The sequence below is a fragment of the Zingiber officinale genome, chromosome 7A, assembly GCF_018446385.1.
Source record: "Zingiber officinale cultivar Zhangliang chromosome 7A, Zo_v1.1, whole genome shotgun sequence".
Taxonomy (NCBI): domain Eukaryota; kingdom Viridiplantae; phylum Streptophyta; class Magnoliopsida; order Zingiberales; family Zingiberaceae; genus Zingiber; species Zingiber officinale.
Window position 1 is genome coordinate 49,548,499 of NC_055998.1, and position 17,361 is coordinate 49,565,859.

Here is a 17,361-nt window from a genome sequence, read left to right on the forward strand (position 1 = left end):
TTTGGTGAATGCAGTTGGCGACTTGGTCCTAGGTCGAGCAGACCAAGCATCCAGTATGTCCAATCGAGCCATATGTCCGATCGACCGGAGTACTCGGTCGAGTTCGTTAATACTTGGCTTTGCACTTTATCAATACTTAGGAGTTCGGGTGGACCAAGCGTCCAGTATGTTTGATCGACTGGAGCACTCAGTCGAGCTAGTTAATACTTGGCTTCGAGCTTCATCAATGGTTTGGAGTTCGGGTGGACCAAATGTCTAATATATCCTAACCGCTGGAGCACTCAATCGAGCTAATTAATACTTGGCCTCGAGCTTCATCAATGCATAGGAGATCAGGACTAGAGAGCCCACCATCCATAGGGTCCAATCGGGCATGTTCTCGGTCAAAATGATGATACATCTTGGCTCAGAATGTTGACCTCCTCTTGACTTAGATTGTCATGCCAATCGACCTCCTAAACTTTGACTGTGGCAGTGGGGGGTCCACCTTAATAATCGTATCAATAGATGAGGAGTATTTTGAGAAATTGACACATGATTTAGTAATTTAGAAAGTATGTGATGCATAATTTATGTATTTTTTATAAATAATTTAGGTATTTAAATTTCACCCAATTAGTTTTAGAGGTATGATTTATTTGATTCACTTACTAAATCTAAAGTACAAGTTATATACAATTTCAAAAAAGTGAACCTCTAAATATTCATCCCGTTTGAAATTTAAATTTTGATCATTTTATTATTTCACTACACCACATTAATATAGGCATGATTTAGATATTTCATTTTTTTAATCTAGATTTTCAAATTATTGAACTGACTAATTTTATAAATGATCGATCTGATCGTACGAAAATTTTTCTTTGATCAAATTCAGAAAGTACAAATGTATTATGATGGATGGATGATTCAACATCACACGAATTGTTCAAACACCACAGGCATATGAAGTGACCTACATGAGTTTCGAATCCTCATTGTAGGAATGTCAACCCTTTTTTTTTACCTTCGTACCATGTCTTAGGGCCTGATTTGAAAATTTAATAAACTTAGATTTCTACATGATATCATTTTTGAATTGATGGTTTTATTAATTTTGTTAGTATATTTATTAAAATTGTTATAAAAAATACTTTACATATATAAAAATATAAATTATATGTGTATCATTATTTTTCTAGTTTACTTGCTCCATCAGTTTAACCCATCAAACTAACGATTTATTAGTAGCCTGATAGATTTTAATGGTCGTTTTTAAAGTATTGGTATTTAGGATATCTACATTAATCTTAGAAAACGTCACTTGCCTAAATCAACGCGAAGCCGACCATTATAATGCTTTATTTAATTATTTGTCTCGTCGATCGACCTTTTAAAATTCTCTTCACTTCCTCAATAAAAATCGTTCAAGTGGTAATGCAGGAAGAATCCAATCCATGCATCATATTCGTGTACACACTCGTCGTAGCCGCCTTCGTTTCGTTTGACCACTAATCCCACGTGTTGGTCAAAGAAGCCGACGCGCTGTTATGTAGTTCTTGTCAACATCCCACTCGTATCATCGTTATCCTTCGTCACTGTTTGATGTTTCCGATTATATAACGCTGCCGTAAGCCATCCTTCCATTTCCAATTCCAATTACCAGCCTGCGATGGATCAAAAATCCGACAAGAGAGAGAGGCCGTCACTGCCGCTGCCTCCCTACCGCGTGGCACTCCACTCGGTGCAAAGGCCTCCTGGGAAGGCGCCGCACAAGAAGCCCGACCAATCGCCGGCGCCAAAGGTGTACCGGGTGGATCCCAGGGGATTCCGGGAACTTGTCCAGCAGCTGACTGGTGCCACTCGCCCGGTGACCCCGCCGCCACTCAAGAGGCCGCTGAGGGGCACTGCTCCGCTTCCGCCTCCTCTCGAATTGGCAGCTCCGGTGATTTCAGGTAGCGCCGATGAGTCTCCCACAGTATTCTTGAAAGAGCTCTTGTCTCCATCTTTGTTTTCGAGCTGGTATTCCTTTCCACTCTTGAGCCCCCTTGTCCACGTTGGCAGCATGGAGCAATAGTTGGAATACTCATCGGAACACTAACTCTGTGATTGTCGACCAATAATTCACTTGAGTACTTTTGAAAAAAAATATAAAAAAGGAAACTCTCGCTATACGGTATTTATTGTAATTTTATCTTATGAAAATAGGTTGTTTCAAGAAACCTTTTTGAAAATATACCCTGTGGATTTGCTTTTAGTTTCAGTTACTCATTTGATCAATTCAAATGCTAATTTCAGCACAGACGAATCAATTTGTGTTCATGTTACGAAATAGTAAAAAACATATCTTTTACTCAAAAGTAATTATCTTTAGACTATGATAATGATTCAATTTTTTATTCTTATCTAAATATCACTCATTTCAACCTCAAAGGTAAAATAAAACTCAGATCATTTGTCTCCTCACCCAAATTGTTCCGTATATTTTGTTACTGAAGAGTAGATACCTATGTGGCAGCCTTCGATATATAAGAAAAACAAATATTTTGTATGCTAAAGCGGAGAGGAAGAAAAAGACAATGGGAGTAATAAAATCATGTATTAACAAGAAAAAGAAATATAAGGATAGGGAATGTGGTTGGTTATTGAAAATGATATTGTGGGTTTTATCGATGAGTTAGCGTGGATCTATGAGAGGATATTATGTGTTATATTTGGGTGTATTTGTTGAATAAAGCTTTATTTCAATTTACTTAAACCCATATAATTTCAAAAAAATAATTTATAAAATTTTAAATAACTTTAAAAAAATGAATTACAAATTTCAAAGAAATTAATTTTGACCTTTGCATGATTTCAAAAATCAATTTCTAATTTTAAAATATAATTTTAAATTTCAAAAATCAATAACATTCGCTTTTTTTTTAAAAAAAATAATTGTAGGAACCAAGTTTAAAATTTTCATCAATTCAAAATAATCCCAGAATTTTGAAAACTCTAATTTTTTACTCATAAATGCCAATGCAGTTTAAAAAAAAAAGTCCTTCTGTTCGTGATGTTTAAAGATTTTGAGATTTTCGGGTATCAATGAAGATGACAATGGACGATCCAGTAAATGGAGAAGTACTGCTCAATTTTCAACTTTACCTGAGATAAAAAACGATCCTAGAGGGAGTGCCTAATTGGCTAAAGGGAATGGGCTGTGAGAGGAAGATCGCTAGAGGAATCTAATTATTAAGACTCAAGTTGACCAAATGCAACTCTATATAAACTTTGAAGCACTATACAATATACACCTTCAGGCATAAAAAGCAGCTCCCTATTATAGGAATCGACCTTTTGTTCTTTATTGCTGTTTATAGCTTCAGGTTCTTCAAATCAGTGTATTATTGATCGATTGAAGAAGATGGGGCTTTGAATTATGATAATGGGCGCCATTCTTTTTGAGCAATCAATCTTTTCCAAATCCAAAAAGGTGCTCCACTTGTGGCCTGCCCATCCACCCGATGAGAGACCAAGCGATGCCGTTTGCATGTTGCGGGAAAGAAAGAAAGAGAGTACTAGGGAGATCTGCCAGTCTGCTGCTGCTTTTGGGATGATCCAAATCTTCGCAGAGCACAAGGTCGGGATTCTCTCAGTAGCTTTTGTCATCTTCCCTGGCCCTCTTCGTCTTCATCCTTTTCTGCAATCGCATTGATAAACCCCTTAGCCTACCTACTTCCCTCGATTGCATCATGAATCACGGTGCGTGACGCACTCGGGGACACTTTCTTGAGCTGGAACGATGGAATGGACTCCAGCAAAGGAGCAGCAAACTGGACCACTCTCGGCCCTCCTCATATACTACGAACCTCACGTCTCGCTCCAAAACCCTCTCTTTGATTTCCGTGGTTCCCTGTCTTACTCTGTTGCCTTCCTTCTTCGCGAGGTCCTCCTTTCTCCTCGTCTTCTCTCGCTAAATGGAAAGAATGATGACCGCTTAGTATGCTGCTTCAACAAAAGAGCTGCCTTTCTCGTCAGGGGATTCTCTCGTTCTCTTTCTTGGTCTTCCGCCAATGACTCGGAGGATGGCGGTGGCGTGGGGGCCAGGGACGACGAGGAAGAGGCGTGGCGAACTGCGGATGAAGCAAGATGGTTGGGACTCTTGCCGGGGGAGTTAGTGTCCCTTCGATTCGTTTGGCATTTCCTCCGGAGCAACTTCTCTTCCTCCATTGCTTTGTTTATCTTCAAGTTGCCATCTTGTGCCCTCTTCTAGTTCCGAATTAGGGTTTGGATCGACGCGCTGAGTTCGGCATTGCGAAGAACGATGCCTCTTCCTTTGAGAGAAGTTCTGAGGCGGTTCTGCGTTGAGTTTGGGTGGTCGTACGCGGTTTTCTGGAGAGTTATCCCCAGCGGAGATCAGATGTAACCTCAAACCTCTTCCTTTTCTCTTTCTGCTCTCGAGTTTTGCTAGAAACGAGTAAGAGGAAGAAAAAAAACATTATTTTTTTAAAATAACTTTTGTTTCTGGATCGTTAGGTCCTTGATAACCATTTGCTTTTTCGATTTAACTTCACTTTCTTATAGTCTTATGTCAGATGCTTGAATTGATTTTGTTTGTAGAAGCTTTCATTTGTTCAACTCTGGAAATATATGTGGCAACTGGCAAGGATCTTGCTTTACTCTCAAATATCTATATCTGAGAATTTCCCTTGATTAGGTTTAGGTTTTGACTTTCTAAGTCATTATAAGCTCTTGTCCAGTATTGGGATTTAGATGCTTTCCTAGTTCTGATTGTCTAGTTTGATATTTCCAGGCTGTTGAATTGGGGAGATGGGCACTGTGAGCGGATAGTTGAAGGCACTGATATTTCTATATACCAGAATCCTACTGAAGGAAATGTCATAGAACATATTTGTCGCTCACAGAATAAACTTAGCACACTTGTTAACACTATTATGGTATCCGAGGTCCATGTCATGGGAGCAGGGTGACTTTTCTTCTCTATGCTTTAAGATTATGTGTTTGCATGTGCAAATGTGTGTATACATACAATCATGCAAAGTATGAAACATGAATGCCGATTCTTGTATGCACCATTCTGTTTGTTTGAGATTGGTATTGTTTTGCTATGTTTCAGGATTGTTGGAAAAGCTGCTTTAACTGGCACTCATCAATGGATATTTCAATGTGACCTTAATGACTATTGTCTGGTTAGTATGCTATTATGATGCTGTAGTTGTATGTTTATGTATTCCTTGGATCATTTTTCTCAACAAGTTTACTAACTGTGATTTTTTTCGGGCTAATTATACTTTGTTTGAGGATAAATTACTTTGGTTTCTTTGGAGTCATTGTTGTGGTTCAATTTGAGATCCTTTGACAGTTATTTAAGGGTTGCGTTCCTTGATTCCTGATAGGTATTGGCTGAGTTGAACAAGCAATTTTCTGCTGGCATACAGGTTTGCTGTTCTTGAAATAGCTCCCCAATTTATTGTAACAGTCATTACAATGTATCACCATATCATAACCAATTTACTCTCTTTTTTTTTCCTTTGATCTACAGACTTTAGCAATTATTCCTGTACCATCACATGGTGTCCTACAATTTGGATCAGTTAACATGGTAAATGTCCCATAGTACTTCATGTGTGATATTTTGATCTTTATGGATACATGCTGCAAATTGAAGTTGGAACCTATGATTAGTAGTAATTCACTCTTGAAGCGTTTAACTCCTTACTATGTGATCAGAAATAGATACAGCACATAATGAGTTAAGAGGTACTTATCGGTCACATTTCCTTATCATCTTGTAGGTAATTGAGGACATTTCTTTCGTAAACTTCACAAGGGACTTGTTCACTCTGACCAGATATGTTCCTGCAGCTATTTTATCTGATATGTCTAGTAGTTGCCTGAATGAGAAGGTCCCAGAATATGAATTTCCTGCTCTACCTCCTGACCAATCTGACCAATCTGTATATATTAAATCCAATCAGTTCCATTACCAACATGGTGATGCTTCTGCCTTGGAATCAGTTATTCAATTGTATTTGGATACATATTTTGTTCTGACCAAACAGAACAGCTCAAGCCTGTGGATGCCTCTTCATGACATTTTTGGACAAGGGAATACACCATTTTCCCATTTTATTGAATTGGAATGTTGGTCTTCAGGTAGTCAAAAAAGAAACAAATTGCCAGATATAAGGTGGTTGAGGAATGCCAATCCTCCAGCTGATGATGAGACACACGTATGTTCTTGTAGCTCAATGGTAATGGAAGAACCTCTGTTGGATGCATCTTGCAGTAGATCACAGGTCGTAGACACAAAGAATGGATCTAGATTAAGTAGCTCAGTAATCACTCAACTGAAATCTTTTGTAAGCATGTGTGCTTTCCCCCTTGATGGTTTAAATACTAGAATGCATTCTGAGAAAATTAAAACATCTGCTATCAATAAGCAGCATGGATTGTCAGTTGCTAAAGAAATCAAGAATTGCTGTACAGTTTCAACTACTGTGCAAGCATGTCAAAATTTGAATCCCGCTAATTATCCAGTAGGTATTGAAATGCTTTCAGAAAATCCAAAGTCCAGAACTCATTCTTTAATCAAGATGTTTAAGGCCACTGGGATGACAGGAAAGCAAAAAATGGAGCAAGATGTATCACAGGATTTAGGTGTCCCATGCAGAGAGAAGCAAGACTACTGGTGTAGAAATGTTGGTGCATCTTCAGAGGTTGTGTCTCATTTATATGAAGAAAGCTTATATGTAGCATCACAAACTGATAACAGAGATGATTTTCTTCCTAAATTGGATTTTGATAGTATGTTTGAACCACTACACTGTTCTTTGATTGATTACATTTCTGACAAACGAAATTCTCATGATGCTGATATGGATCATTCTGCTTACATCAGTCAGTCCAGTAGTTGTCACAATGTTGATGCATTGGGTAATCTGGTTTCTTGCAATGTGAAGCCTGAAGAAACCAATCCAGACCAGCTTTTGGATGCAGTAATTTCTAAATTTAATTATTGTGCTAAAGTACATGCCATGTGGTCATCACCAGTACAATTTCCTGGTGAATCATTCGGTGTTTGCATACCTATGAAGGCAGATGGTGCAGAATCAGATATATCTGCATCTATTACTGACAACGTTGGAGGAATCTATGCCATTAATTCAACTTGCCGATCTCAACTCTGTAGTCAGAGTGGAAATTGCCAAAACACAATTAATGACATTGTTTCACCTAAAAAACGCAACAATGCTGGTGAAGCAGGTCAGTTTGTTAGGAAGAGAGTGAGGCCTGGGCAGAACCGAACAAGATCGAGGCCCAAAGACCATCAGCTGATCCAGGATTGTCTTGATGAACTAAGAGAAATAGTGCCTGATGGTGAAGAGGTGAATGCCTTTCTGTCAAAAAAGTTGGATTTTCTGTTATGTTGTTTAGACAATGTAGTTTAGTTTGTTTGGAATCCTAAATTTTGATTGATTCAAGATATGCTCATTCTTACAATGACTTTCATTGGCAGTGTACCATAGACACCTTACTGGATAAAACCATCAAGCACATGCTTTTTCTGCAAAGTGTGATTAATCACACGGAGAAATTGAAGAAATCTGGAGAACCAAGGGTATATCTTTTCACCTGGTTTTCAATGTTTATGAAGTGTCTTTTTTTTTTAATCTAAATGAACTACAAAAATCTTAGCTCAAAATTTGAGGGATCGAAAGTATGTGAGAATCCCAGGTATATTCTCTATAAAGAACATAGTAGTATCATATGGCAATTTAAGTCCCAACCATTTGACATCTAACATCAAATGTGATCAACTGGTCGCATGGCATGTTTGCTATTCACCTATGAATAGCATTCTTACAGTTAGATTTACAATAGTCATGCTAGTTGTAGAATATATTCAATGTGAAATTTACAACGACGACCTCGATGTTCTTATTTATTCTGGTGTTTTATCTGACGGTTATGTTAGACTTCCATCATTCCATGCTGTGTTCGGTTTGATCATAATGCCAAATGAGTATATATCCTAGATAAACAAATACAGTTTCTGAACATCAAAATATTAAAAACAATGTGTATATGACCACAAGAATTCAACAGTTCTTTTTTTGTGTTCAAGAAATTATAAAGACCTCACTATAGCTTTAGCTTCTTATTTCCAGAGGAATCCTTCAAACCTCTTCATGTTTTTTCAGATCACCAAAGAGGAAAGAGGATTGCTCTTGAAAGACAACTTTGTGGGAGGTGCAACATGGGCCTTTGAAATTGGTAGTAAATTCTTGACGTGCCCGATCATAGTTGAGGATATCGATTCTCCTTGTCAAATGCTTGTGGAAGTATGCTGTTTGTTATCTGACACCATTGTGTTTCCTCATCGTCATTGGCATATGAAAAGGACACTGTCTTAACAATTCTTTGGTTTCCCTTAGATGCTGTGCGAAGAGCAGGGCCTTTTTCTGGAGATAGCTGACTTGATTCGAGGATTAGGACTGACCATATTAAAGGGGGTAATGGAAGCACGAAATACTAAAGTTTGGGCCCGATTTGCAGTCGAGGTATTACAATATGTAGGAACAGTTAAATAAACCCTAAACCCAGACACTGCACAAATAAGTTGACTTGGGTGCTCCATTCTATCTGAGCACCAATACTTTCACTTTGATTTAACTCAGTTTTCGCTTGTGCCACCATGCATCTTGTTTGAGATTGATTCATCGATACTCATAGGAAATCATCTCTAAATGTATTACAGGCAAAAAGGGATGTGACAAGGATGGAAATAGTTCTCTCTCTAATACCTTTGCTGGAACCATCTGAGGGAAGCAGCAACATAACACAAGGTGATGGCGGTGTGGATTACAGGTGAGGGATTAGTCACCCTCCTGTTGAATGCATATTGATGCTTCTCTGAGTTTTTTGATTGCTCTTTGATTTGGTCCCTCCAATAATTTTGGAATCGCCATTATTTGACAGATGTAGTGGGTGATCGGTAGATGTTTTCATTGTTTGTTTCCTTACAAGTTTGGAAAAAGGTGTATAAAGCATGCAGTCTTTTTTGTTACCCTAAACGTGTCTCTTTCTCTGACAATTCTTGTATGTCATGAAGTCTTTTTGTTACCTTAAACGTGTTCCTTTCTCGGGCAATACTTGTATGCACTTGACTCCAGAGCACAGAATAGGATGGATCATAAGAGAAAGGAAAAAACGTTAAGACTAGCTTAATTTACCAAGGAAAAGAAGGCATAAAATTTAAATCGTTCATGAGAATGGTCATTCTTGATTTAATTCCCGAATTGTCTTGTGATTCCAACTCTAAATGTGAAGAACTCAGTGTATAATCTAAATAGTCTAAGACACCTTTTTAAAGTCTAAGAAACCTTTTTAATCCATACTTTTCAGTAATACACAGATGTTGAAATTTGATTCGTAGTTATGTCTATATATCCAAGAAAAGAAAAATAGGTCCGCTATCTTAACGGCTCTCCTAAAGTCGACCTTACAGATATGAAGGGAGGTTCATACAGGTATACAGGCATTGAGCATATGATGGGATCAATCATGTCAACCATCATCTCGGGGGATCGATTCTTAGCTATTACGTTAGAGTTGTCATGTACCCACCGTCTGTGTTACGTCATGGGGACATCTATATATCCAATAAAGGAACTACAAAAGAAGATTGTAAATATTTTGGGACATTGGTCGAGGATCACTCTAACTATTGTTATACCAATTATAATTTGAATCTACTATCAGTCAATTTTACCTCTAAGCTATTGAGGAATAATACAAGATTCGACTTTATAATGTGCAACTCCTGTCACACCTCGATGATCGGAGATTGACATCGACATTGTTTTCAAATATAAAATTTGTGAACAACTAGCCTCAGTAGTACATGAATTGTAAAAAAAAAAAAAAAATTAGTTTTTACACAATTCAAAACTAATTGAATTACATTCACTTAAATCTAATAGTTCATTATTACAGTGGACTTCTAGTCTTTCTGGGAGCAATTGAATTATGCATGCCACGTTAGTGTGGACGTATACAAATTCAAACATTTGTAAGAGAAGGGTCTTACCCATTAATTATCTTGTCAACCTTAAATTGCTTCAAACAATGTCACGTTAGTGTGGACGTATACAAAAACATTTGTAAGAGGGGAGGTGTTACCTTGCTTTATGACAAATTAATAGTTGGTATTCCTTTGGTCACGCAAAACAATAGCAGTGACTCCGTAGGGGAGGATACTATTGAATGAGTCTAAGTGTATACCATTACTTGTTACTTAGTCCATTAAATAGGATTATGCCCCTTCAGTTGAAGAAGATCACACGCTCCTAAATAATTTCCTATAATCATCCATAAAGGAAGTTTGATCTAGTGAACCGCAACAAACTCATCCGTTATGGAGGGAGGCACTCAGAGCCAACACGCAAGCTTGTTACATCACTTACAAACCAATAATGGAGATCGTGGAATTTATTTAAAAATCCCTCTCCCACTTAGTTTTTTAAGGTGAGGATTTTTTACTATGCTAGCATACATCACACATCACAGTAAATAAAAGCAACAAATATGGAAATTAAAATTTCAACTATTATGACTTCTTTCATCACTGCCCTTCGCGTGCTCCCAGCCCTAGGGATCATGTCGTCGGGTCCATCGAGCTTCCTTTTCCGCTACGCCTCTGGTCCTCCAATAGTACCACGCATTGCAAGGATACGATCCGCGACAAAAATAAAATTTTATATATATCGATCCTATATTCCACAAAGGAATGTACATGTAATCTAGATCGAAACAAAAATGTAAAATCCTAATAACTAATACAGCTTCTGCTGTATTTAATATTACAATCATACACACACAATAAAATGCCCTTGACATGTCCAAGGGTCCAATCACGCATAATATTTGTAAGCCATAATAGTTGGAGCCTGCAACCACAGAGTTAACACATTCTATTATTTTCCTGCCTAAATTATGTATGACATGTGCATAATTAATTTTGAAAACCAAACACACAAAGGCAAACCCTAGCTCTGATACCAATTGTTGGTTGGTCCTAGGAAGATCGTATCGGTTCAACTGTATAAAAATTTTGTACAAGTGTCGAACCTTTCCTAAACAACCTATTGTGTTCTTTAGAAATTAAATTAGGAATCACAAACGAAACTTAATATTATTGATTTCAAATTTAACTTATTTGTTCTTAATGGTTTAGATTTGGATCGCAAGCGGAACTTAACACTATTATTCCAAATCCACCCATGTTATAAATTTTATTAAATATTAATTTCAGAAATTGGCTCCCAGGTCAAACATGGCGAGGCACATGACCTTTTTTGGTATGGGAGCATCCACCACTGCCTCGACAAATCCTCTTAACGAAATTCAATATTTAATTTCCTAAAATAACATTAAGTTTAACCAAAAAGAACAATCGAATCACAAATTTAAAAAAAAAACACAAACACGAATATCTAATCCGAAAATCTAGAATCATATGCCTCTTGTGTTTGGAATTCATACAAAAAAAAAACTAGCATGATGCGGAAAATAATTACTAGTTATACTTTTCTTTGTATGCAACGACCTCTTGATCTTCTACATGTTGGTTAGTCCTAAGAAAATCGTACCGGTTTCACTATACAAAAATTTTGTACAAGTGTCGAACTTTTCCTTAAATAACCTATTGTGTTCTTTAGAAGTTAAATTAGGAATCGCAGACGGAACTTAACATCATTGATTCCAAATTTAACTTATCTGTTCTTAATGGTTTAGATTTATATCGCAAGCGGAACTTAACACTATTGATCCAAATCCACCTATATTATTAATTCCATTAAATATTAATTTCTAAAATTGGCTTCCAGGACTGCATGGCGAGGCACATGACCTTCTTGGATATGAGAGCAACCACCACCGCCTAGACAAAGCCTTTTAAGGAAAGCTAATATTTAATTTCCTTAAATAACTCTAGGTTTAACCAAAAAGAACAATCGAATCACAAATTCGAAAAATAAAAGAAAAGAAACACAACTTCGAAACAAATCTAAAAGCTCTAGAATCATATACGTCTTGTGTTTGGTATTTCCAAAAATAACTATGCAAAGAAAACTAGTATGATACGGAAAACAATTACTAGTTATACATTTTCTTTGTAAGCAAATAATCTCTTGATCTTCTACCGTATTCCTCTTCTAACCTCGGACGTTGTGTGGACAACAATCTTCCGAGATGAGAACCACCAAACACCTTCTTCTTCCTTCTAGGTTTCGGCCACCAAAAGCTCCTCCAAAGATAAAGAGGTTCGACCACCACCAAGCTCCAAGGGATGCTAGAAATATCACCTCATTTTCTCTCATTCTTCTCCAAGCAAGATCCGGCCACCACAAAGACTCCATGGATGAGATGAGGTTCGGCCACAAGATGGAGAAGAGAGAAAGAGGAGGGGCCGGCCACACCCAAGGAGAAAAAGAGAGGAGAAAAATAATAGAGTCGTTAGCCATGAAGGCACCTCTACCTCTTCTTTTATAATCCTTGGTTTTGGCAAATAAGGAAATTTAAATAAAAACTTCCTTAATTATTTTACCATGAAAAAGAAAATTTTAATTAATTAAAATTAAATTCCTTTTTTCAATTACAATGGCCGGTCACATTCAAATCTCCAAGCAAATAAAATTTTAAACACAAATTAAAACTTTCTTATTTGCTTTCGAAAATTTATAAAAAAATTCTCGACTAATTTTTCCTTCATGGTGATTTGTAAAAAGGAAATTTTATAAATTAAAATCTTTCTTTTAAACATGTGGATAAAAAGAAAGTTATCTCTAAAAATTGAAATCTCTTTTAATCTACAAATAATGAAAGATATTAAATCTTTTCTTAATCTTTTGTAGAAGAAATATTTAATTTTTAAACTCTCTTTTAAATCATGAACATGGTTAAAAAGGAAAGTTTCTCAAAATTAAAATCTACCTTTCAATCTACAAATAAGGAAAGATTTCAAATCTTTTATTAATCTTTTGTAGAAAGCTATAAAAGGAAAGATTTAAATTTCAAACTCTCTTTTAAAACCATGATATCCACATAAGAAATAATTTTAATAAAAAATTCTTTTTAATATGATGTGGCCGGCCACCTAAGCTTGGGCTCCAAGCAATTGGTCGGCCACCTTAAGGCTCAACCTTTAGGCTTGGCCGACCACCCAAAACTTGAGCTTCAAGCTTGGCTTGGCCGACCCCTATAGGTTGGGTAAGAAGGTGGGTATGTGGTGGGTATAAATATCTATATACAAGAGGCTACGATAGGGACAGAGAGGAGGAATTGATTTTGATCTCCTGATGAAATTAAGCTTCCCGTGTTCACCCCAAACACACAACTTAATTCCATCAATAATAATTCATTTCACTAAAAAACTATTATTGAACTACCGCACTAATCCCAAATTACATTTTGGGCTCATTCTTATTATGAGTGTGTTAGTCTCCCTATGTTTAAGATGTCGAATGTCCACTAATTAAATGAGTTACTGACAACTCACTTAATTAATATCTTAGTCCAAGAGTAGTACCACTCAACCTTATCGTCATGTCGGACTAAGTCCACCTGCAGGGTTTAACATGACAATCCTTATGAGCTCCTCTTGGGGACATTATCAACCTAGATCACTAGGACACAGTTTTCTTCTATAATCAACAACACACACTATAAGTGATATCATTTCCCAACTTATCAGGCTTATTGATTTATCGAACTAAATCTCACCCATTGATAAATTAAAGAAATGAATATCAAATATATGTGCTTGTTATTATATTAGGATTAAGAGCACACACTTTCATAATAACTGAGGTTTTTGTTCTTTTATAAAGTCAGTATAAAAAGAAACGACCTCTAATGGTCCTACTCAATACACTCTAAGTGTACTAGTGTAATTATATAGTTAAGATAAACTAATACCTAATTACACTACGACTTTCCAATGGTTTGCTCCTTTCCATCTTGGTCATGAGTTACTGTTTATAATTTATAAGGTGCTTATAACATGATCCTCTGTGTGTGACACCACACACCATGTTATCTACAATATAAATTAATTGAACAACTACATTTATCATAAATGTAGACATTTGAGCAATGTGATTCTTATTTCTAGATAAATGTTTACACCAAAAGCTAGACTTTTAGTATACACTCTAACAATCTCCCACTTATACTAAAAGACTAAGCTGACATATCTGCTGCCATACATTTGATTCCCAACCCTTCAACATGCCCATCAAAAGCTCTTGCCTTAAGGGCCTTAGTGAAAAGGTCTATAAGTCATCATCTGATGCAATCTAGGCGGCAACAACTTCTCCTCGTTTATACGATTTCTCGTATTGGGTGGTACTTGTGCTCTATTGTGTTTACTTGCCTTATAGACTCATGGTTTCTTCGAGTTTACTACTGCACCACTATTATTACAATAAATTATAATAATTTTTGGACAAACCAGAAATCATATCTAAGTCCATCTTGAGGTTACTGAGTCATTCAGTTTATATGACTGCCTCAGAGGCTGCCACTTACTCAGCTTCTATGGTTGGGTCCGAAAAAACACTTTTGCTTCTCACTCTTCCATAGTTATGACTTTACCTCCTAAAGTAAACATAAAACCCCGAGGTCGACTTACTATTGTCCCTATCTGATTGGAGGTCAAAATCCGTGCAACCCACAGGGACCAAATTATCTGCCTTGTAAGTTAGCATATAATCTCTAGTACCTCTAAGGTACTTTAATATATACTTTATCACAGTCCAATGTCCTTGTCCAGGGTTACTTAGATATCTGTTAACTATGCCCTCGACAAAAAAGATTTTTGATCTCGTGCATAGTATACATTAGGCTTCCGACAGCCAAAGCATAAGGAACTGCATTCATTTCCTCTATCTACTTTGATGTCTTCGTAGACATCTCTTTAGATAAAGCTACTCCATGCCTAAAAGGTAAGAAACCTTTTCTTGGAGTTCTGCATGCTAAAACGAGCAAGGATTGTTTCAATATATGAAGCTTGGGATAAGTAAAATATATTCTTTTCTTGCGATCCCTTTGATCCCAACAATATATGCATTCTCCTAAGTTCTTCATATCGAATTGTTTGGACAACCATACCCTTACTTCTGACAACACTTTGATATTGTTTCCAACTATTAAAAATGTTATCTACGTATAGTACAAGAAATACCACCACGTTTCCATCACATTTCTTGTATACACAAAACTCATCCGGTTATAAAATAAATCCATAGGTCTGGATTACTTTATTAAATCGGATGTACTAAGACCTTGAAGCTTTACTTCAATCCATAGACTGTTTGAACTTATACACAAGATGCTCTTTGCTCTTTGCAATGAACCCTTCTGGTTGCTTTTTATGGATGTTTTCTTCAAGACTTCCATTAAGGAAAGCTGTCTTGACATCCACTTGCTAAATCTCATAGATAAAAGAATCCGGGTAGACTTAATCATGACTACCGGTAAAAAAGTTTCCTTTTTCAACAAGCCTTGCTTTGAAAGTTTCTACCTTCCTGTCTATCCCTCTTTTCCTATTGTAGGCTTATTTTTACCCAATGGCTTTTACACCATTTGGTGATTTTATAAGCTTCCAGACTCTATTAGAATATATATATTCTAATTCTGTATTCTTTGCAAAGATGTTGCATCTTTATCTTGGAGTGCTTCGTCATATGTCTGGAGATCAGGTTCATGTCCTCCAGGGATCGAGTCCAAAGACTCTCCCAAAACATGAATCTTTTTAGGTTGTCTAACAACCCTCTCACTATGACGAGGTACTTTCTCCAATTGTGTATCATCTGTGATACGTCTTATAGTTTCTTGTAATATTTCATCTTGTACAGTTGGTACTAGGTTAGACGTGTCCTTTAATTTCCTTAAGAATAATTTTTACTCATGGACTTGTGGTTTATAGTATAGTCTTTTTCTAAAATCAAGCATTGGTGCCAACAATGACCTTCCGATTTTAAGTACTATAAACCTCTTTTCGTTTTTCTAGGATAACTTATAAACAAGTGAACTCATGTTCAATTTTTCAGTGTCTCTCACGTGCTAGACCACCCAAATCTGAATATACTTCAGACTAGGCTTACGCCCATTCTGCAATTCTGTGGGAGTAGAGAGTTCTGACTTAGAAGGTACTATGTTCACTTCCGTTTCCAGTGTATATCCTTAAAACGAATTTGGTAATTTTCTAAATAACTCATCATCGATCTAATTATTTCATAAGAGCCTTATACCTTCTTTCTACTACACCATTCTATTATGATGTACCAAGTGCAGTTAGTTAGGATTGAATCCCTACTTCTGATAAGTGACTCCTAAATTCTCCCAAGAGGTATTTGCTACTACGATCTCACTATAGTGTCTCAATATTTTTACTTTGACATTTCTCCGTATCAGCCTCGTACTCTTTGAACTAATCAAAGCACTTAGACTTGCGGTGTATCAAGTAAATCTATCTGTGTCTCGAATAGTTGTCTATAAAATAAACGAAATATTCAAAACGACCTCTCGTCTAGATAGTCATAGGACCACACAAATCAGAATGAACCAATTCCATTATATCTTTGGCTCCATACCCCTTAGACTTAAAAGCTTCTCGGTTATTTTTCCTTCCAAGTAAGACTCTCAGGTTGGAAAGATTTTCACTACCAATGAATCCAAAAGTTCATCAGTTACCAATGAATCTCACTTAAGTTAAAATAACCTAGCTTTTGATGTCAAAGATATAATTGGTTCATTTCTGAAGGTTGCTTTCTCTTAATAGTTAGAAAATGTGTTATTAATTTCCATTTATTGCATCGTGGGAGTTATTAGATTTATAAATTGTCAACCAATACACCATAACAGATAATTTCCTATTTTTCTTGATAACAAGTTTGTTATCAAAATAGACAGAATATCTATTCTTTGATAGTTTAGAAATCGAAATCGAATTCTTTCTAAACTTGGTATATATAGACAATTTCTCAAAATTCATTTTTATTTCTATCATAGGATTAACATCTCCCACTGCAACAGCTGCTACTTTTGCAGTAGTGCCCATGTAGACGGTGATTTCTCTTCATATAGTTGTCGGGTTTCCTGGAGCCCCTGCAATGAATTGCAGACATGATAGTGGCTCCCGTATCTACTCACCAGGTACCGGTAAATAACACCACTAAACATGTTTCAACAACTAATGAATCAAATAAACCTATATTGTTCTTAGTTTTAAGAGGGCAGTCTACCTTAATGTCCAAGTCTGATTTCCAATCATAATAATTTGGACAACTAAGTCTATTCTATAGTATAACAACT

The 17,361-nt window shown here is 36.4% G+C and overlaps 2 protein-coding genes across 2 annotated transcripts; both read left to right on the top strand.

The window, feature by feature from the left end:
* Positions 1-1,651: 1,651 nt before the first annotated feature.
* On the top strand, positions 1,652-2,056 carry LOC121999373. Its single transcript, XM_042554063.1, has one exon. The coding sequence runs from the start codon at positions 1,652-1,654 to the stop codon at positions 2,054-2,056; it is 405 nt and encodes a 134-aa protein (XP_042409997.1).
* Positions 2,057-3,755: 1,699 nt separating this feature from the next.
* Positions 3,756-9,108, top strand: LOC122001394. Its single transcript, XM_042556108.1, has 10 exons — positions 3,756-4,383; positions 4,775-4,948; positions 5,099-5,171; positions 5,379-5,420; positions 5,525-5,584; positions 5,778-7,370; positions 7,502-7,603; positions 8,187-8,327; positions 8,421-8,546; positions 8,744-9,108. Exons 1-10 carry the CDS (start codon positions 4,286-4,288, stop codon positions 8,855-8,857), a joined length of 2,523 nt encoding a protein of 840 aa, XP_042412042.1. The 5' UTR covers positions 3,756-4,285; the 3' UTR covers positions 8,858-9,108.
* The last annotated feature ends 8,253 nt before the right edge of the window (positions 9,109-17,361 follow it).